General features: G+C 35.4%; 2 protein-coding genes across 24 annotated transcripts in view; one reads left to right on the top strand and one right to left on the bottom strand.

Moving 5' to 3' along the window:
- The window catches only part of METTL21A (methyltransferase 21A, HSPA lysine), a 50,396-nt gene that overhangs the window by 26,032 nt on the left and 2,890 nt on the right, over positions 1-21,474 (top strand). For 4 of the 15 annotated variants that reach the window (XM_054257834.2, XM_054257835.2, XM_054257833.2 and 1 more), the window contains exons 4-5: positions 1,017-1,129; positions 6,689-6,783. The exons of 3 other annotated variants lie outside the window; for them this stretch is intronic. In XM_054257834.2, the coding sequence (XP_054113809.1) occupies positions 1,017-1,129; positions 6,689-6,783 (208 nt within the window). Of the gene's footprint in view, positions 1-1,016; positions 1,769-6,296; positions 20,352-21,474 lie in introns of those variants that run through there. 8 more of the 15 variants (XM_054257839.2, XM_054257838.2, XM_035305481.3 and 5 more) reach the window with 6 other exon arrangements.
- Positions 16-21,474, bottom strand: part of CREB1 (cAMP responsive element binding protein 1) — an 82,964-nt gene continuing 61,505 nt past the window's right edge. For 6 of the 9 annotated variants that reach the window (XR_013519078.1, XM_035305470.3, XM_035305472.3 and 3 more), the window contains one exon: positions 16-6,497. Coding sequence is in view for 5 of the 9 variants with exons in the window: in XM_035305470.3 (XP_035161361.1) it covers positions 6,353-6,497 (145 nt within the window). In the remaining 4 variants the exon portion in view is untranslated. The remainder of the gene's footprint in view (positions 6,498-21,474) is intronic. The other 3 variants (XR_004744822.3, XR_013519076.1, XR_013519077.1) reach the window with 1 other exon arrangement.

Below are 21,474 nucleotides of genomic sequence, written 5' to 3'. Positions count from 1 at the left end.
AAGACACTTGCAGAGTTTTGAAAAGCATGTTTATGTGGCTGCACGTAAATGTTTGTGTAAAAAGAGCATTATGACAGTTGATACCACAAAGATTACAGTAAGAAAAAGCACTTTATGACAATATTTCACAAATTCACAAGGATCACTTTAATATACAAAGCAACTGCTACCATTCTGAACACAAAGCAGCTATTATGTACATAGTGTTAATAAAATGCATTGTAACTCAGTACATTTTTTTCTTTACACATAAAGCACAAAAAGATTTAGGTAAAAAAATTAAAACAGGGATGTTTCTAGAATGTAGGGAATTTTATTAGAAATGTATTTCCCTCATTATGGTTATTTATTTAGTATTCAACTCCAATATAAACATCAGAGTTAAAAATCAATACCCTGTTTTGTGCTGACAGTTTTGGGGGAAATATTCTTTACCCCAATCCTTAAGGAAAAACCAAAAAGCCAAACACCTTTCTCTCTAGGAACTTCCCTGATTATTTTGTTTCTAAAAAGTTTTAAGTGATACATCTGGGTTAGAAAAATTCCTTTTTCGGGGAGTGGGGGAGTTAACAACTGACAAGTGGACAAATCAGTCTAGGACCATTTTACATGGAAAACTGCTAACTAGCACTCTTCTTTGCCACCCCTAATAAATCTATACTCAAACAAAGTTGACAAATTATTTCCCATTTTTAATATAAATAATTTTATTACATACACAAATTGGAGTGGCACTTGGATAAAAATACATCTATAAAGCATTTACCAATTCAATTTTAAAAACATAAGAAAATAAAACCTCCCAAACACAATGGTAGATCATTTCACTTGGCCAACCAACATACGATCATTATTTGCAGGGATTTTCTTCCTTCCCTACCAATTTTTAAACTATCTCAGAATTGCTCTCATATCTTCGAGATGCTCCTCAGACAAAAGCTTGGAAATGCCATACCTCTATAGACAAGTAATGCTAGGTCAAATGTGAATATCCTACTCTTTGATCCTTTTCACAGACCATTCCAGAAGATTGTTCATTTTTTCGTTTTACTTGCTGGTGAGAATAATTAAGAATGTATCATGTCATACCCAGCTGGGACCTGTACCCACCATACCAGAATGCAGACAGGTCAGTATTTTCTTTCTGTGCTAAAACTGCCCATTTATAATATCAACTTGCATCACCGGCTTTGTTCTATTTTATTTATATATTTTTAAAGTTTTTCTTTTTTTAAAAAATAATTTCAAGCTAAAACACCTGAAATATAATCCCTCCATTCAAACGTTATCTGGTCCCTCTTAAAGTCAGTCTGCCCCCTGAGGACACATACAAAGGCTTAAGCTACATTCACTAATCAGTAAGAACTTATCATAAGAGATGAGACAGATGGAACTTCAGCACCCTGTTTATATGAAAATTTTCCATACTGACTCAGCTTCATGATATGTTCAGCCCCTCAAAGATTAATGCCTCTCCTAGCCATTGATTCTAGAATGTCAAGGAAACCAGTTCCTAGTATATATAGTGACTGTGTAGTCAACTTTAAATAAAGTCAACATTATTACATTTAAAATATTCAAGATGTGTGTAAGCCACCCAACAAAAAGTTCTAGTTGTGCTTTGTACAACTGAGTGAACAAATTCATCTCACAACTCTTCACCTACAGGCTTTATGTATACATTCTCCTTCCTCATCTGAAATCAGTTAAATTTAAGCATTTCCTTGATGTTAACAAAGCCATTAAAAATGAAAATAATTTATGGTTATTACATGTGGTCTCTATGAAGACAATGGCTTTAAAGTATTTTACTATTCTAGACAAATTAATGGATATTTTGGCATACTCTATACAGTATTAATGTGATGAGGATAAAGTTTCATTAAAAATTGAAAATAAGTATTATTCACTTACTTTTCCTTCAATCTTTATCCAAGATGAAAAAGAATAAAATGAGGTTTGAGCCTGTCTTTTAATTAACTGGGCTAGTTGTATCTTAATTTCCTGATGTTTTTCTTTTACGGCTGTTTTTAAGGCTAGCTTTTAGGTGCTAAAATATTTTTATCAATGAAAAACTTCCATTTAAAAATTCACATGATTTGAAGACAGACAGGAGAAGGCTAAAAGTTGAGAATTACTTGATGAGGGAATTTCTTAAGTTGCTAATACCCAAACTGGGTCATTTTTAAAAGTGCAAGTTACGCCAAACATTTACAAAGGACAGAATGTAAATATAATCCAAATAAATATACAACTTTTCTATCAGGTCCATGGGGGGAAAATATACCAATAGCTTTCAGGGCTACAAAAGCAACAAAAAGCCTCTCAAAAATAACTAAAAAGGTATATAACACTATTTCTAAAACCCACTTTAATTCAAGATCTTAACTTTAAGATATATTAGCCCTATTTAATCCTGCAAAATGAAGCAGCCGTAATCTTCAAAATAAACAGAGACCAATTTATGCTAATAGCTGACTGTAGCTGATCCTAGAATTAAAAACTTGTTAAATATGAAGAGAAATCCAGATTGAAGTCACTTCAAGTAAGTAAAAGCATCCTGGTTTAAACAAACATTTCTTCCTAAGCCTTTGTATGATTCCACTTGTCACCCCAAAAGGTCAAAAAGATATTAGGGATTTGTCCTGAGAGACAGAGATAAACTTCAGCCAGATGACATCTGATGGGATGGGTGCCTGACTGGTATTGTGCTTTCAGAGACTAGCACTGCTGCTGACCTACTGTCAAAACACATTTTCTGACAAAATCCCTGCTCAAATGAAATGCCAAAATTCCTCCCCCAGGATGATTTTTGAAAAAATCAGTGGTTCCTTTAAAAAGCTATCTTCAAAATGTTCTTACCACTGTTATAGCTGCCACAGACAAAGCATAAAACCAAATACTTATGGGGGAGAAGCTTTCAAATGACTAGTTACATTTAAAAGTATCAAGCCAAAGAAAACTAATTAAAATAAAATACTTGGAAGAAAATTAGAATAAAACCAATCGTGAGTGCTGAAGTAATGCAGTCATAGAAACTACCAGAAGGGATGCAACAGAACACACAAAAATGTAAAATTTCATCTGACCTCAATATACTATAATACTCAGCATTCCTGACTTAAGAGCTCTCAGAGCTTTAGATTATATACTGTATGTATATATATATATATATATATGTACACATATATTATACAAATGCTACCCCCCCCCAAGAATATCTAAACAAAGAGAGCACCTATGACAATATTATGGTTGCCAATATGGTACTTGAGTTTGAAAAACAATGAACTTAAAATTGTATCTGATAGCAATTGTTTAATAATGAACACATTGGATCTAGCCCTTTCTAAGCCACTTTTCAGTTAAACACTATCAAAGCTTGAAAACTCGTAAGAGTAATATATCAAAAATAAACCCCTCCCCACTTCATTTTTATTAGAGTTAATCTGTCCTATAGATAAAAGTGCCACATGGCCCTATATTTGCAAAGTGAGCAATACCAAACTTGCTATTTTCTAGGCAAATCAGTAGCATATGTACAAATTCCTATGATGACATTTGTATTCCCTTTTGGCCAATATGAAGAGAAAAACATTTATTACTGCTAATGTGGCCACATATGTTCTTGGCTACAAGGTTTTTAAAAATTATGTCCTTTTCTTAATAAAGATTCTCAAAATTTCATGCTTACAAACACCCCCCCACCATTCCTGCATTTAAAAAAAGAAAAGACCTGCACAAAAGATGCTTGATTTTTATCTTTATAAACTGAAATCTTCAAGTCTTGCCAAGCGTCTATAACAGATGTAGCAATAGATACAATTTTTACCTCACCTTAATTACTCATAATTAAGTAACTGACTTCAAACCAGTGCAATCATTCTCAAGATATGAAAGACAAGGTCTTTATAACTTATAAATCCATCCAGCCCATATGAATGTGATTGCCTTCATTGATCAGGGACTAAGAGGACCACCAACTTCCCAATAAGTAGAGAGCCTCAACTTTTGAAAAATAGCTTTAGAGAATACAAACTGCTAAACACCAGGCAATTTTTCATTTATGACACTTACAACATTCAAAATGTTCAATCAGACATTTTGATTCAATAAGAAGTAATTCCAATTTGTGAACATAATTGTGACTTTGATTTCTGTTAAATCAGTTTTAAAAAATGACATATCTATGCTGTTACACAAACAATTTTTATGCAGTTTTTAGCTCAGCAGGACAAACATCAACCTTTATAGTTGTTTGAAAGCCTTCTTGAGAATTTGGTGAATTGTCCAAACATAAGACTACATCACTCAATTCTTAGAATGATGCTCCTTCATAAACTGTTCATCCTTGAAAAAAGACAATGTTTTGTTACAAACAAAAATATACCATTTACAAATGTTAATTAAAATTTTTCTTTTTAAAATGGATCCAGCAATTAACACTTCAATCTTCATATTTTGTTGTTAAACAAGCTTAACTTTTTAAAATAACCCATGACTAAATATAAAACATTAGTTCTCTAAGTGTCTTGACTCTTTTTTCAAAAGTAAGAATTTCCTTCCCAAATGAGAACTTTTTAAAAATTTTTTTGATTTTTCTGGTGACTCTCATCACCCAGGCAGGAGTGCAGTGGCACTATCTCTAGTGACTGCAACCTCCACCTCCTGGGTTCAAGCAATTCTCCTGCCTCAGCCTCCCAAGTAGCTGGGATTACAGGTGCCCACCTCCACACCCAGCTATTTTTCTTATTTTTAGTAGAGACGGGGTTTCACCATGTTGGCAAGGCTGGTCTTGAACTCCTGACCTCAGGAGATCCGCCCACCTCGGTCTCCCAAAGTGCTGGGATTACAGGGGTGAGTCACTTGCACCCGGCCCCAAATGACAAATTATAATCTAACATGTTAGCATCCAATTTTAAAAATCCACCTTAGTCTTATTTTTCTTTTAAAGAGTGTTAGATTTATCGAGCTTAGTGAACAAAATTAGCAATAATTAAAAGTGGTATTGAAAACAATGTATGATATACACAAAAACAGACTGCTTTAATCAGGAATTAAAATGACAATGGCTATGCAGCATATTGGAAAGCTAAAGCAGAATTAATAACTCCTCTTTTTACAAGAGAACAAAAAATGTTTTGTAAGAATGACAATCCAAATATTGCAGTACAGCAGTCATTCAAATGTCTGAAAATAACTTTCCTTGTGCACACCTAACACTGTACTTTTTATATCCTTACAACTTCTTTCATTTAAAAAATTCACTAGATTCTCTGTTAAATTATGTTAATATGGAAAAGATTTAAAATCAGTATTTTTCTACAACATGTAACACTTCATAAACAAATATATATCACTTTGACAACTTGAAGGCTTTCTTGGTGGTGGTATAATGTAAGTGCAAAGGGCAACAGTAAATTTAGAAATACCTTTTTATGTAAATGAGTGACAATATAAATATTTCTGAAGGTGAGGACAAAAACATTTATTTAAAAATCTTGTATAACTCAAGGGATTGGTTTACTGATCAGCATTTTACTAAGAATTTAGTACTAACTAAAATATGCTTTGTACTTTTATTTGATTTAATTTAAAATTCAAATACCATGATTTTTTATTCAGTTGGTTACTTCTTTTAATGTATTCAAAAATGTTGAACACATACAAAACTGAATTAAGAAGCAACAACTGCCCTATGAAGAGCTGTATTAGTACAGAATGCTTTTAAGAACCAAGGACAAATTTTCAGTATTAAAGAAGAGAACATACATAGAAAGCACTCCGAATTCATTTCTAATTCCTTCAATACCATACTAAAGTTCTTTTTTAGAGGGTATGTCTCTTAACAATTTTACATAATTCACAATGAGAATGTGAAAACATGTCAATTTGGCAATCAACAATTCTTCATTGCATCTTACTTACTTTCTGCATGCGGCCCACACATTATTTCAGCTCAAGAGGCTGGGGTAATTCTGTCCCTAAGGCAATCAAGGAGCTCAGCACAAACCTTGAAATCATTTTTAGAAAGATTTTCTTTTCCTCATTTCTCCCATCAATTTACAAATAAACATATTATTACTTCTTGAGGAGGGTGGGGGTTGAAAAGCAGAAGTCTCTTCATGATTCCTGGCGCTGAAAATTTCTTGAGGGGAGAAGTGGAGGCAGGTGTTGAACATTCACAGTTTAATGCAAAAGCACAAATGAATGAAATTCTGTAGTTGCTTTCAGGCAGTTTTGCGCATAGAAAAAAAGAAATGTTTAGAAAATAAAATGTTTATTTTGTCTTTCAGGTTGTGGCCCAGCCAGTCCATTTTCCACCTTAACAGGTGAAAATTTAAATCCCAAATTAATCTGATTTGTGGCAGTAAAGGTCCTTAAGTGCTTTTAGCTCCTCAATCAATGTCTTGTTTTGATTTTCAAGCACTGCCACTCTGTTTTCTAAACATTTCACATATTCTTTCTTCTTTCTACGACACTCTCGAGCTGCTTCCCTACAAGCAAAAGAAGGGAAAAATTATGCAAATGATTTCCATAATTTTTTTGTTTTGGATTAGAGTATCTTTTTTTTTTTTCTTAAAGAAATAGCTCATAGCAACAAACATTTTAGTTTATATTAGGCTTTGGAAAAGATATACAGAATGACTTGGAAATTACCTTATATATTACATTTTAATCTGACCAGGAGCGGTGTCTCATTCCTGTAATCCCAGCACTTTCAGAGGCCGAGGAGGAAGGATCACCTGAGGTCAGGAGTTTGAGACCAGCCTGGCTAATATGGTGAGACCCTGTCTCTAATAAAACACAAAAATTAGCTGGTTGTGGTGGTGCATGCCTGTAGTCCCAGCTACTTAGAAGGCTGAGCCATGGGAATCGCTTGAACCTGGGAGGCAGAGGCTGCAGTGAGCTGAGATTGCACCACTGCACTCCAGCCTGAGTGACAAGAGTGAGACTCCATCTCAAAAAAACAAAACAATAGCTGGGGGCGGTGGCTCATGCCTGTAATCCCAGCACTTTGGGAGTCTGAGGTGGGGAGATCATGAGGTCAAGATATCAAGACCATCCTGGCCAACATAGTGAAACCCTGTCTCTACTAAAAATTACAAAAATTAGCTGGGCGTGGTGGTGTTAACCTGTAGTTCCAGTTATTGGGAGGCTGAGGCAGGAGAATTGCTTGAACCCAGGAGGTGGAGGTTGCACTAAGCCGAGATTGCGCCACTGCACTCCAGCCTGGCGCCTGGTGACAGAACGAGACTGTCTCAAAAACAACAAGAAGAAAACAAAACAAAAACAAAAAACCCCAAACAACTTAACATATCATAGGCTGATTTTGGAAAAACAAAACAAAACAAAACAAAACTCCATAAAGACCTGACCACTTAAAAATTACCTCTCACTGTTAAAATATTCTGCATAATTCCTGCAAAACTAGAAATTCTATCCATATCAATAAGAAAATATTAAAGCTAAATTTCAATGTGTAACAATCCTTTAAATAGAAAACCTTACAAACTAATCATTTTAGGCCATTTAAAAACATCTAACACAATAGTCTCCTCAACAAATGGTGCTGGGAAACCTGGATATCCAACATGGAGAAGAATGAGGTTGGACCTCAGCTTATACAATACACAAATATTAACTCAAAGTAGATCAAAGACCTAAATATAAGACTTAAAACTATAAAACTTCTAGAAGAAAGCACTTTCTGACATTGGGTTTGGTAGTGATGTCTTAAATACACCACCAAAAGCAAAGGTAACAAAAGCAAAATAGACAAACAGGACTATATCAAACTAAAAAACTTCTGCACATCAAAAGATACAATAAATAGTGAAAACACAACCTACAGAACATGAGGAAATATTTGAAACCATGTATCTGCTATATGGGGTTAAGATCTAGAATAGGCAAGGTGTACGCCTATAATCCCCACACTTTGGGAGGCTGAGGAGGGAGGATCTCTTGAACCCATGTGTTCAAGACCAGTGAGACCCTGTCTCTACCAAAAATATTTTGAAATTTAGCCAGGTGTGGTGGCACATGCCTGTCGTTATCAGCTACTCAGGAAGCTGAGGCGGGAGGACTGCTTGAGCCCAGGAGGTCAAAGTTGCAGTAAGCTGTGATCCTGCTACCTGCGTTCCAGCCTGAGTGACAAACCAAGACCCTGTTTCAATTAAAAATTAGGTAGTGCATGACTAGTCTCAGCTTCTCAGGAAGCTGAGGTTGGAGGCCGGGAGGTCGAGGCTGAAGTGAGCCATGATCATGCCATTACCCTACAGCCTGGGAGACAGCAAGATGCTGTCTCAAAAGAAAGGTAAAAAATAATAAGAAAGGAAAAAAAAGATCTTTATTATTTTCCTAAACAACAAAATAACCCAATTTAAAAAATGGGCAATGGGCATAGGGACTTGAACAGACATTTCTCCAGAGATATATAAATGGCCTATAAAAAGATACTCAACATCATTAATCATTACAGAAATGCAAATTTAAACCATAGATACCACCTCATAATCATTAGGATGGCTACTATCAAAAACCACCACAACCACCAGAAAACACCAGTTGTTGATGAGGATGTGAGGAAACTGGAACTCTTGTATACTGTTGGTGGGAATGTAAAATGGTGCAGCTGCCATGGAAATGGAATGGAGGTTTCTCAAAAAATTAAAAACAAAATTTACCATAAGATTCAGCCATCCCACTTTTTGCTACAACAAAAGAATTGAAAACAGTGTCTCAAAGAGGTAGTAGTTGTACACCCATGTTCATTGCAGCATTATTCACAATGGCCAGGAGGTGGAAGCAGCCCAAGTGTCCATCAGCAGATGAGTGGATAAGCAAAATGTGGTATATATACATACAATGCAACATTAGTATTATTCAGCCTTAGGAAGGCCCATTGCATGCTTAAACACAGATGAACCTTGAGGGCATGATGCGGACACAAGCTAGTCCCAAAAAGACAAATACTGTGTAATTTCTCTAATGAGGCATCTAAAGTCAATCAAATTCATAGAAACAGGACTTGGATTGGTCACTGCCAGGGACTCGGGGAATGAGGAAATGGGGAGTTGTTGTTAAATGGGTATAGAGTTTCAGGGGAATGAGGAAATGGGGAGTTGTTGTTAAATGGGTATAGAGTTTCAGTTTTGCAAGATAAACAAGTTCTGGAAATCTGCTGTACCACAATGTGAATATACTTAACACTACTGAACTATATATTTAAAACTGATTAAGATGGTAAATTTTTATTTTTACCACAATTAAAAGGATTAAAAAAAGACATTACATAATAAAGAGGTCTATTGTCTAAAAAGACATAATTCTAAATGGAAAACATAATTCTCAATGTGTCTATCCTCTAAGAAGACATAATTCTAAATAGAAAAACTTAATTCTCATGTATGAGGCAAAAGCTAATAGAACTGAAAGCAGAAATGAACAAAGAGCTGAATATCTTAACACACTCTCCTATCAGTGATGATAGACTAAGTGGACTCTCAGATGCAACAGAATAAGTAGAATATAAAAAATAATATGGTACACCCGAATGACATAATCAACTATACCTATCTGACATTGATATGATATTTCTCTGAGAGAGAGAAAAGACAGCAATGGTCAATATTAAGAATGAAGGAGGGGACATCCCTACTGACATCCCATACAGTAAAATTTAGGAGAATAAAAATAATATGAAGTATGTTCTTGGGCCATAAAACACCTGGGAAGATCCTCAATTCTTTGGAAATTCAATATTAAACATTTCTAAACCTGTAGGTCAAAAAGGAAGTCTCAAAGGAAATAAAAAATATTTTAAACCTAATGCAAATAAAAATATGACACACCAAAATTTGTGGGACACAGCTAAACCAATGCTAAGATGGAAATTTACAACCTTAAATACTTACGTTAGAAAAAAAAGGTCTGAAATCAATTATCCCTGCTTGTTTTGTAAATAAAGTTTTACTGGAACACAGCCATGCTCATTTGTTTATGTACTGTCCATGGCTGTTTTGGTACTACAATGGCAGAGTTGAGAAGTTGTGACAGAGATCATTTGGTCTGCAAAGCCTAAAATAATTACTATTTGGCCCTTTACAAAAGGTTTGCCAAACTCTCATCCAACTATTGCCTTAAGAAACTAGATATGTGCAGATGTTGTTTTAGAACATGAAATAAGACAAAGGTACAAAAGACAATAGTAAAAAATTTATAGTTAATAAAAAAAGAAACTAGAAAAAAATAATTAAAAACCAAAGCAAGCAGAAGAAAATAATAAAGATCAGAGTAGAAATCAATATAATCTTAAGGAGAAAACCAATGAAACTAAGAATTTTGGTTGCTCAAAAATCAATCAACAAAGTTGATAAGCCTTTAGTCAGAATAAAAAGGAGGGTGGTTGGTTGTGGTGAATAGACAGAGAGAGAAAAGACAACAATTGTCAATATTAGGAATGAAGGAGGGGACATCCCTAATGATATCCCATACAGTAAAATAATAATAAACTAACACTACAAATAACTCTATGGTCATGAATTTGATAACTTTGAAGAAATGGACCAATGTCTTAAAAACACAAACTTTCAAAACTCACTGAAGAAAAAAATAGTCTGAATGATCCCATATCCACATATCCATTAAAAAAACTTACCAAAATAGAAAACTTCAGGCCTATGTGGTTCACTGGCAAATTCTACCAACCATGTAAGGCTTAAGTAATATAAAGATTACAATCTCTTCCAGAAAAAGAGAAGGGAACAGTTCCACCTCATTTATGAGGTCAGCATTACCCTAATAACAAACTCATGACAAAGAAACTAAAACCCCATATTAGCCACAAATGTAGACGTAAAAATCCTCAAGAAAATATTAGCAAATTGAATCCAGCAATGTATAAATGATATTTCATGACCAATTGGGAGGCAACCCAGGAATACATGCATATCTCAAAATTGGCGTATGAATGTAATTCACTCTAATAACAGACTAAATAATAGAAATGACATAATCACCTCAGCAGATTCTGGAAAAGCATTTGACAAGATTAAACAACAATTTATGGTGAAAACTCTCAGATAGTAAAAATCAGAGAGCTCTTTTTAAAATGTAATAAAGAGCTATTGCAGAAGACCCTACAACTATTACATTATTTAAGGTCCCCCAAAGGTGTCCATGTACTAATCTCTGCAGTCTGAATATGTTACCTTATAAGGCAAAGGGAAATTAGGTTGTAGATGGAATTAAGGTTGTTAATCAGCTGACTTTAAAATAGAAAAATTATCCTGGGTTACCTGGGTGGGCCTATTAAACCACAAGCATTCTTAAAAATAGAAGAGGAAAGCAGAAGAAAATGTGACTACAGAAGGAAGACAGAAAGAGATACACTATGTTGAAGATGGGAGGCCATGAGGCAAAAAATGTGGGTGGCCTCTAGAGGCCAGAATGGGCAAAGAAACACATTTTCCAGGAAGGGATGCAGTCCTGCTGACACCTTCATTTCAGCCCAGTGAGACCCAATGAAGGCCTTTGATCATAGAGAGATGGAAGATAATAAATTTGTGTTGTTAAAGTTTGTGGTAATTTATGACATGCAGCAATAGAAAACTAATACACTCCCTAAGATCAAAGATGTCCTCTCTCACCACTCCTATTCAACATCATAGCACAAGTACTAGACATTACAATAAGGAAAAAAAATTAAGGCATGCACAGATTAGAAAGAAATAATGAAAACTGTCTATATTTGTAGGTGACATGATTATTCATGCAGAGAATCCCAAAGAATCTACCCCCCTACAAAGCTCCTACAACTAATAAGTAAATTTAGAATAGTTATAAGATAAAGGTAAATATACAGAAGCCATTTTCATATACCAGCAATGAACTACTGAATATACCATTTCAAATAGCACATGTCCCCCCCCCCCCAAAAAAAAACCAATTTATAACTTGGGTATAAATCCAACATGTAGTACAGGATCTATATTCTAAAAAATAAATTAAGATTATAATGTGTTCATGGAATCAAAAACTAAGTATTGTTAAGATGTGACTTCTTCACAATTTGATCTATAGACACAACACAATCCTAACCAAAATTCTAGCAAGCTTTCCGTAGACATCAACAGACTATAAAATATATATTAAAATGCAAAGGAACCAGAATAGCTAAAACAATACTAAGAAGAACAAAGTTAGAGGACTCACACTATCAAATTCAAGACTTATTATAAAAGTATAGAACTCAAGGCAACATGGTATTGGCTAAAGGATAGACAAAGATTAATGAAAGTTAGATATCCCAGAAACAGACACACACAAATACAGTTAATTAATTTTTGAAAAGAACAGCAAGGGCAATTCGATAGAGAAAGAATAGTCTTTTAAACAAATTTTCTGGAACAAATGGATGTTCATATATAAAAAAATGGATCTTGGCTGGGCTCGGTGGCTCACACCTGTAATCCCAGCACTTTCGGAGGCCGAGGTAGGCAAATCACAAGGTCAGGAGATGAAGACTACTATCCTGGCCAACATGGTGAAACTCCATCTCTACTAATAATACAAAAATTAGCTGGGCATGGTGGTGTGTGCTTGTAATCCCAGCTGTTTGGGAGGCTGAGGCAGGAGAATCACTTGAACCTGGGAGGTGGAGGTTGCACTGAAATCATGCCACTACACTCCAGCCTGCATGACGAAGCGAGACTCCATCTCAAAAAAAAAAAAAAAGGATTTTGATATATCCTTACACCTTATACAAAGGTAAACTCAGGAGGGATTAATTACAGACCTAAATATAAAACTCTAATATAAAACATAACACTTTTGGAGGAAAACGAGTAAGTCAGTATAAGTCTTAAATCAAAATGAGTAAGTCTTGATTTAAGCAAAGAATTCTTTTTTCCCTTTTTAGTTGACATAAAATAATTGTACATATTTATGAAATACAATGATATTTTGATATGAGTATACAGTATGTAATGATCAAATTGTGGTAACTAGCATATCCATCACCTCAAACTTACCCTTTTCTTGGGTTGTGAACATTCAAAATCCTCACTTCTAGCTTTTTGAAAACACACAGTAAGTTGTATTTAACCATATTCACCCTCTGGTGCTACAGAACACCAGAACTCATTCTGTAAATCATTCCCAGGCTCTAAATACCTAAAATTTTACTCTCTACTTTCATGAGCTCAAAAAATTTTTAGCTCCCACGAGTGAGAACATGTGGTATTTATTTATTTATCTTTTCCATGTTTGACTTATTTTGCCTAACCCGTAATGTCCCCCAGGTTCATCCATATGGCTACAAATGATGGACTTTCATTCTTTTTAGTGGCTCGATAGTATGCCACTGTGTAAATATACTGCATTTTCTTTATCCATTCATATGTTGATGGATATTTAGGTTGATTCCCTATATTAGCTATTGTGAAGTGATGCAATAAACATAGTATAGGTATTCATTTGAATATACTGGTTTCCTTTCTTTTGAATAAATACCCAGTAGTAGAACTGCTGGATCATATGGTAGTTCTTTTAGTTTTTTTGAGAAACCTCTGCACTGTTTTCCGTAATGGCTACATTAACGTACATTCTCACCAATAGTGAGAAAATGCTAACATGAAGAGTTAGGAAGAGTTAGTTCACCTTTCCCTGCATCCTCATCACTGTTTGTTACTTTTTGATAATAGCCATTCTAATTAATGATACTTCATTGTGGTTTTAATCTGACAATCAGCAATGTTAAGGTCTTCTCATGTATTTCTTGGCCACTTGTATGTCTTCTCTTGAGAAATGTCTATTCAGACCTTTTGCCCACTTTTTAATGGGATTGCTTTTGTTTTCCTGTTCCGTTGAGTTCCTTTTATATCCTGGTTATCAGTCCCTTGTCAGATGAACAGTTTGCAGATATTCCTCATATTCTGCAGGCTGTCTCTTCATTCTGTTGTTTCCTTTGCTGTTCAGAAGCTTTTTAGTTCAATATTTCCACTTACCTATTTTTCTTTTTGTTGCTTGTGCTTTTGGAGTCTTAGCTGTGAAGTTTTTGCCTAGTCTAATGTCAGGAAGCATTTCCTCCATGTTTTTTTCCAGTAGTCTTTAGAGTTTGGGGTCTTATGTTTAAGTCTTTAATACACTTGGAATGGATTTTTGTGTATGGTGATAGATAAGGATCTAGTTTCATTCTTCTGCACACAGATATCCAGGTTCCCCAATACCACTGATCGAAGAGAGTGTCCTTTCTCCAGTGTACATTCTTGGCACATTTGCTGTAAATAAGTAGATTTATTCTGGGTTCTTTATTCTGTTTCACTAGTCTATGTGTCTGTTTTTAAATCAATACTGTGTTTTGTTTACTACAGCTTTGTAGTATATTTTGAAGTTAGGTAGTGTGATGTGATGCCTCCCATGTTGTTCTTTTAGCTCAGGAATGCTTTGGCTATTTGGGCTCTTTTTGGTTACTAAGAATTTTAGGATTGTTTTTTCTATTTCTGTTACAAATGTCATTTTATTCTGATGTGAACTGCATTGAATCTGTAGATTGTTTTCAGTGGTATGGTCATCCTAATGATAGTAATTCTCCCAATCCACGAGCATGGGATGTCTTTCCATTTGTTTATGGCTTCCTTGATTTCTTTCATCAGTGTTTTGCAGATTTCAATGTAGAGATCTTTCACCTACTTGGTTAAATTTATTCCTGGGTGGTTTTTTTTTTTTTTTTTTGGCCATTGCAAATGGAATTGCTTTCTTGATTTGTTTTTCATTTGCTTTACATTATTGTAGAAGAATTCTATAGAATGGTATATAGAATTGCTACTGACTTTTGTATGTTGATTTTGTATTCTGCAACTTCACTGAGTTCATCAGTTCTAATAGTTTTTTTGTGTGGAATCTTTAGTTTTTTTTTGCCATATGTAAGATCATTTCATCTGCAAACAGGGACAATTTGATTTCTTTTTCCAATTGAGATGCCCTTTATTTCTTTCTCTTGACTAACTGTTTTGGCTAGGAGGACATGCAGCACTATATTGAATAAGAATGGTAGAAGTGGGCATCTTTAGCTCATTCCAGTTCTCAGAGAAAAGCCTTTCAGCTTTTCTGCATTCAATATGATGTTGGCTGTGGGTTTTATCATACATGGCCTGTGTTGAGGCATTGAGATGCCCTTTTTTTCTCTTGACTGCTTTGGCTAGGACATCCAGCACTATATTGAATAAGAATGGTAGAAGTGGGCATCTTTCTCTCATTCTAGTTCTCAGAGGAAAGCCTTTCAGCTTTTCTCCATTAAATATGATGTTAGCTGTGGGTTTATCATACATGGCCTTTACTGTGTTGAGGTATGTTCCTTTTTATGCCTCATTTGTTGAGAATTTTTATCAAGAAAGGATGAATTTAATCAAACACTTTTCCTGTGTCTACAGATGTGATCATATGGCTTTTGCCCTTCATGCTGTTGATGTGATGTATCATGTATCACATGATAACACATTATGACCATATCCAAGTATGGTCTAATAACCATACTCGCATCCCTGGGATAAATCCCATATGATCATGGTGTGTTATCTTTCTGATGTGTTGTTGGATTAGGTTTGCTAGTATTTTGTTGAGAATTTTTGTATATATGTTCAACAAGTACAGTGGTTTGTAGTTTTCTTTTGTTGTGTCCTTGTCTGGTTTTGGTATTAGAGCAATGATGGCTTTGTAGAATGAATTAGGAAAAATTCCCTCATCTCTAATTTATTGGAATAGTTTGAGGAAAACTGGTGTTAGCTCTTTGTAAGTTTGGTAGAATTAGGCAGGAAAGCCATCTGGTCCTGGACATTTCTTTACTGGTAGACTCTTTATTACTAATTCAGTATCATTACTCATTATGGGTCTGTTCAGGTTTTCTATTTCCTGATTCAATTTTGGTAGGTTCTGTATGTCAAGAAATATAATCTATTTCCTCTCGGTTTTCCAGTTAGTTAGCATATCACTGGTCATAATGGTCTCTAATGATCCCCTATACTTCTGTGGTATTAACTGCAGTGTCTTAGTTTGTAATTTCATTTATTTGGACCTTCTCCCTCATTTTTTACTTAGCTTATCAATTTTGTTTATCTCTTCTAAAAACAACTTTTCGTTGATTCCCTTTTTTTGAGACAGGGTCTCACTCTGTTGACCAGGCTAGAGTGCAGTGGCACAATCATGGCTCACTGCAGTCTCAGCCTCCTAGGGCTCAAGCGATCTTCCACCTCAGCCTCCTGAGTAGCTGGGTCTACAGGCTTGCACCCACCACGCCATGCTAATTTGTGTGTGTGTGTGTGTGTGTGTGTGTGTTTTAAGAAATGAGGTTTTGCCATGTTGGCCAGGCAGGTCTTGAAATCCTGAGCTCAAGGAATCCACCCACCTGGCCTCCCAGTGCTGAGATTACAGGTGTGCACCACCATGCCCAGCCCTGTATTGATTCTTTTAGACTTGCTTTCATTTAGTTCTCCTCTGATTTTTACTATTTCTTTCTTTCTACTAATTTTGGGTTTGGTTTCTTCTTTTCTAGTTCCTTAAGGTGTATTGTTAGGTTTTTTATTTGAAATCTTGCTATATGTTCCTGATATAGGCATTTATTGCTACAAACTTCCCTCTCAGCACTGCTTTTGCTGTATCCCATAGGTTTTCATGTTTTGTTTCCATTTTGATTTGTTTCAAGAAATTTATTTCCCTCTTAATTTTTTCACTGAACCAGTAGTGATTCAAGAGCATGCTGAATTTCCATCTATTTGTACAGTTTCTGAAGTTCCTCTGATTATTGATACTGTTTTATTCCATTGTGGTCTGGGAAGATACTTGATATAATTTTGATTTTAAAATCTTTGTCAAGACTTGTTTTGTGGCCTACCACATGGTCTATACTGGAAAAAGTTCTATGTGCTGATGAGAAGAAGGGTATTCTGCAGCTTTTGGATGAAATGCTCTGAAACTGTTAGGTTCAATTGGTCTAGTTCATCTTAAGTCCAATGTTTGTTGATTTTCTCTCTAGACGATCTGTCAAATGCTGGAAGTGGAGTTTTGAAGTCACCAACTATTACTATATTGGGTCTCTCTTTCCCTTTAGCTCTAATGTTTTCTTTATATATCTCATGCTCTGGCATTGGATGTTATATATTTATCATTTTATGTCCTCTAGCTGCATTGATCCCTTTGTCATATAATGATCTTCTTGCTCTTTTTATGTTTTTCAACTAAGGCTATTTTTTCTGATATTAAGTATAGCCATTCCTGCATACTTCTGGTTTCCACTTGTGTGGAACTTTCCCCTCATCCTTTTATATTCAGGCTACCTATGTCTTTACAGGTGATGTGAGTTTTTTGGAGGAAGCATACAGGTGGGCTTTGTTTTTTTAATCCACTCATCCAATTTATATCTTAATTGGGGAATTTAAACTGTTTATATTCAAAACTTTTTTAGTGATATGTGAAGGCTTATTCCTGTCTTTTTTGTTTGCTATTTTGTATATTCTTTGTTCTTTTCTTCCTTTATCTTTATAATTTTGTTTTCTGTAGTGATAATATTGATTCCTTATTTTTTCCCCAATTGCATATTTGCTTTACCAGTGAGATTTATAATTTACGTGTTTTAATGACAGTAGATATCATCTTGTCACTTCAAGATAAAGGATCTTCTTATCTTCTTACACATTTCTTCTAAGGCTGGTGTAGTGGTGATGGATTTCCTCACTTTTTGATTGTCTGGGAATGACTTTATTTTTCTTTGATTTCTGAAGGATAGCTTTACTGGGTACAGTATTCTTGGCAGGCAGTTTTTTTTTTTCCCCCCTCTGTTGCCCAGGCGGGAGTGATGTGGCGCAGTCTCAGCTGACTGCAACCTCTGCTTCCGGGTTCAAGCAATTCTCCTGCCTCAGTCTCCCGAGTAGATGGGATTACAGGTGTGCACTATCATGCCTGACTAATTTTTGTATTTTGTAGTGAAAGGGTTCCACCATGTTGGCCGGGCTGGTCTGGAACTCCTGAACTCAGGTGATTCACCTGCCTCAGCCTCCCAAAGTGCTGAGATTACAGGTGTGAACCACTATGCCTGGCTTCCCTCCTACCCCATACTTTTTAACACTTTGAATATATTATCCAACTCTCTCCTGAACTGTAAAATTTCTGCTGAGAAATCTGCCTTTAGCCTGATGCAGATTCCCTCATGTGACTTGGTATTTTCCTTTTGCTGTTTTTAGCATGCTTTTTCCTTTGTCTTTGACTTTTGAGTTTGAGTATAATGTGGCTTGGAGAGGCCTTTTTGGATATAACTGTTTTAGTACATATGAGCTTCCTGTATCTGGATGTATATCTCTCATAAGACATGGGAGGTCTTTAGTGATTATTCTGTTAAACAGGATTTCTATGCCTTTTTCCATTTTTTCTCCTGTGGAACTCCCAAAATAGAAATATTTTTTTGCTTTATGATGTCTATGTAGGCTTTCTTCATCCTTTTTAGTGTGTGTTTGACCGGGTTATTTTAAAAGACCTGTCTTAAAGTTCAGAAGTTCTTTCTTCTGCTTCATCTAGTCTATAGCTGAAGCTCTTGCCTGTTTATTTATTAAATTCTTCAGTTCCAGAATTTGTTTTTTCTTAAAATATTTACCTCTTTAATTTCTTATTCGAATCATGAATTATTTTCCTGATTTATGTGTATTATCAATCTGTGTTCTGTTGTTTCTTGCTGAGTTTTAAGATCATCATTCTGAATTCCTTTTCAGGCATTTTACTGATTTACTGTTCTTTGAGCTCTGTTAGTGGAAGACTGTTGTGTTCCTTTGGAGGTATCATGTTTCATTAGTATTTTATATTTCTTGTATCCTTATCTTGATGTCTGTGCAACTGGTGTAACTGCTGCTTTATCCAATTTTATGAACTAGCTTTTGTAGGGCTTTACTGTAGATGTAGCTATAGTGTTAGCGGGTAGGGTATTCTGGATTTGATTTTAGATGTGTTCAGATGTGTTGTCTCTGTATGATTTCTTTTACTGTAATCAATGGTGGTATATGGAATTCCTTCAGTGGCATCTATGATTTCTTCAGTGGCTTAGGATTTGGGTGTCACTAAAGGCTGTGATATAAAGCTTTGCTGAGGATGAGGACATCAGGTGGGCTGGTATGTGGACACAAAGGTGCTGATGGTGGCAGCAGGTTGGGAAAACCTGGGTGGCACATGTAGTAATGAGAGCAGCCCTCATGACTCCAGACAGTGGGTGCTGGTGGGCAGGACCAACCAATCCTCAGGCACCCCAGATGATACATGTGGGCACCAATGGGCCTATCTACAGGCTTCTAGACGTGTGCACATGGGCTGGGCCTATCCAGGCAGAAAATTCATAGATACAGTAGCACAAGCAAGATGTATGAAAGGACAAAACTAATAAAATGGGCCTCATCAAAATTACAACCTTCTGCTCTGCAAAAGATAGTGTTAAGAGAATTAAAGAAAAGTGGCAGACTGAAAGAAAATACTTGGTCTAACAAAGGATTTGGAAAAAAGGTCTCTGAAAACAAAAGAAAACAAACAATAAAAATGAGCAAAGGATCTGAATAGATGCTTCATCAAAGAACACATAGATAGCAAATCACATAAAAATCATTAGTGAAGTGCAGGTTAAAACCACAAGACACCCGTCATACAACTTGCAGAGCTGGGGGACAATTGATAAACCTAACAATGTCGAGTTCTGGCAAGAATACAGAGCAACTGAACTCTCATACATTCCTGGTGGGAATACAAAATGGTACAGCCATTTTGGAAAATAACTGGACAGTTTATTAAAAAGTTAAATATACAGTTACATTCCACGCAACCAGCCTACTCCTTAACACTTACTCACATTAATGGAAAGTGCACATAAAAACCTTTAGTGTTTATAGTAATTTTATTTCTCTAAAACTGGAAATAGCTGGGATGAAATTCAAAGTGAATAAACAAAGCACAGTACATCTATAAAATGGAATTATCTGGGATAAGACCCAACCACTGATTCATGCAACAATATTAATAAATCTTAAATCAATTTTTCTAGATGAAGGAACTAGATCTAAAAGGCTACATATTGTAAGATTCCATTTATAAGAGATTATGGAACAGGCAAAACTATAAGGGTAGAAAACAGTTCAGTGGTTTTCAGGGTGTAGGGGAAGCTGACTACAAAGTGATATAAGGGAATATTTAGTATTACAGAACTGTTAGTTAACTAGTATAATTGTTCCATATGGCATTATGGTGACAGATACATGAACTGCATCTATCAAAACCCATAAAACTATACAGCACCAAGAGTGAACTTATGTATATGCAAATTTAAGGATAAAAACTTAGGGATGTCAGAGAATCCCAGAACTGAATGAAGATGGTGACAAATCTAACTGTACTACAATCGTATGATATAAGCTCATTGAAGGGGTGGAGTAAAAAGGATCAGAGTGAAGTAACTAGAAAACTGTGCTTTCGCTAAGTATTATATTAGGCTAAAAACAAAAAGAAGAGTATATAAATACTGCACTGTAATTGGTAAACTTGTTTCTCACAAGGGTACATATTATCAGTTCTTAAAGTTTTCTGCATGTATAGATTTAAACAAACATGGAAGCTAAGTTTCTCTCAGAGAAAGAAGTTACAAATAGGCAAAGAGGAGAAGTCTAAAATGAGCCATGTGTTTAAATCTTAGAGTCAGATATGTTAATATGTATTCATATTATTTTAAGTGTATAGTTGTCCTTCAGTTTCTGTGGGGGATTGGTCTCAGGAACTCTCATGAATACCCAAATCCACAGATATTCAAATCCCTTATATAAAATGTCATTACTGTTTCCCTAAGTGGCCTGAGGTAATCTGTGAAAATGGCTCTATTCACTTGACCTTGGAGAACCCCACAAAAGTCATGCAAATTAAGAGGTTCCAATCTTCGTGTTCACTTCAAGAACACTCGTGAAACTACCAGGCCATCAAGGGTATGCATATATGAAATGCCATGAAGTATCTGAAAGATGTTACTTTACAGAAATAGTGCGTACCATTCTGATGTTACAATGGTGGAGCTGGCAGGTGTGCACAGGCCAAGCAGTGGGGCTGGACACAAGGTCGGTGGCCCAAAGAGTGCTGAATTTTTGCTGCACATGCTTAAAAATGCAGAGAATAATGCTGAACTTAAGGGTTTAGATGTAGATTCTCTGGCCATTGAGCATATCCAAGTGAACAAAGCACCTACCATGCGCCACTGGACCTACAGAGTTCATGGTCGGATTAACCCATACATGAGCTCTCCTGCCACATTTCTTACTAAAAAGGAACAAATGTGTTCATAAACCAGAAGAAAAAGATATTCCAGAAGAAAGTGAAGAAACAAAAACCTATAGCACAGGAGCAAGTTCAACATTAAAATAAATGCAATTAAAAGGAAAAAAAATGGCCTAATATTTGCATATA

Source organism: Callithrix jacchus, chromosome 6 (assembly GCF_049354715.1).
Source record: "Callithrix jacchus isolate 240 chromosome 6, calJac240_pri, whole genome shotgun sequence".
NCBI lineage: Eukaryota > Metazoa > Chordata > Mammalia > Primates > Cebidae > Callithrix > Callithrix jacchus.
This window is presented reverse-complemented; position numbering and strand designations above follow the sequence as displayed.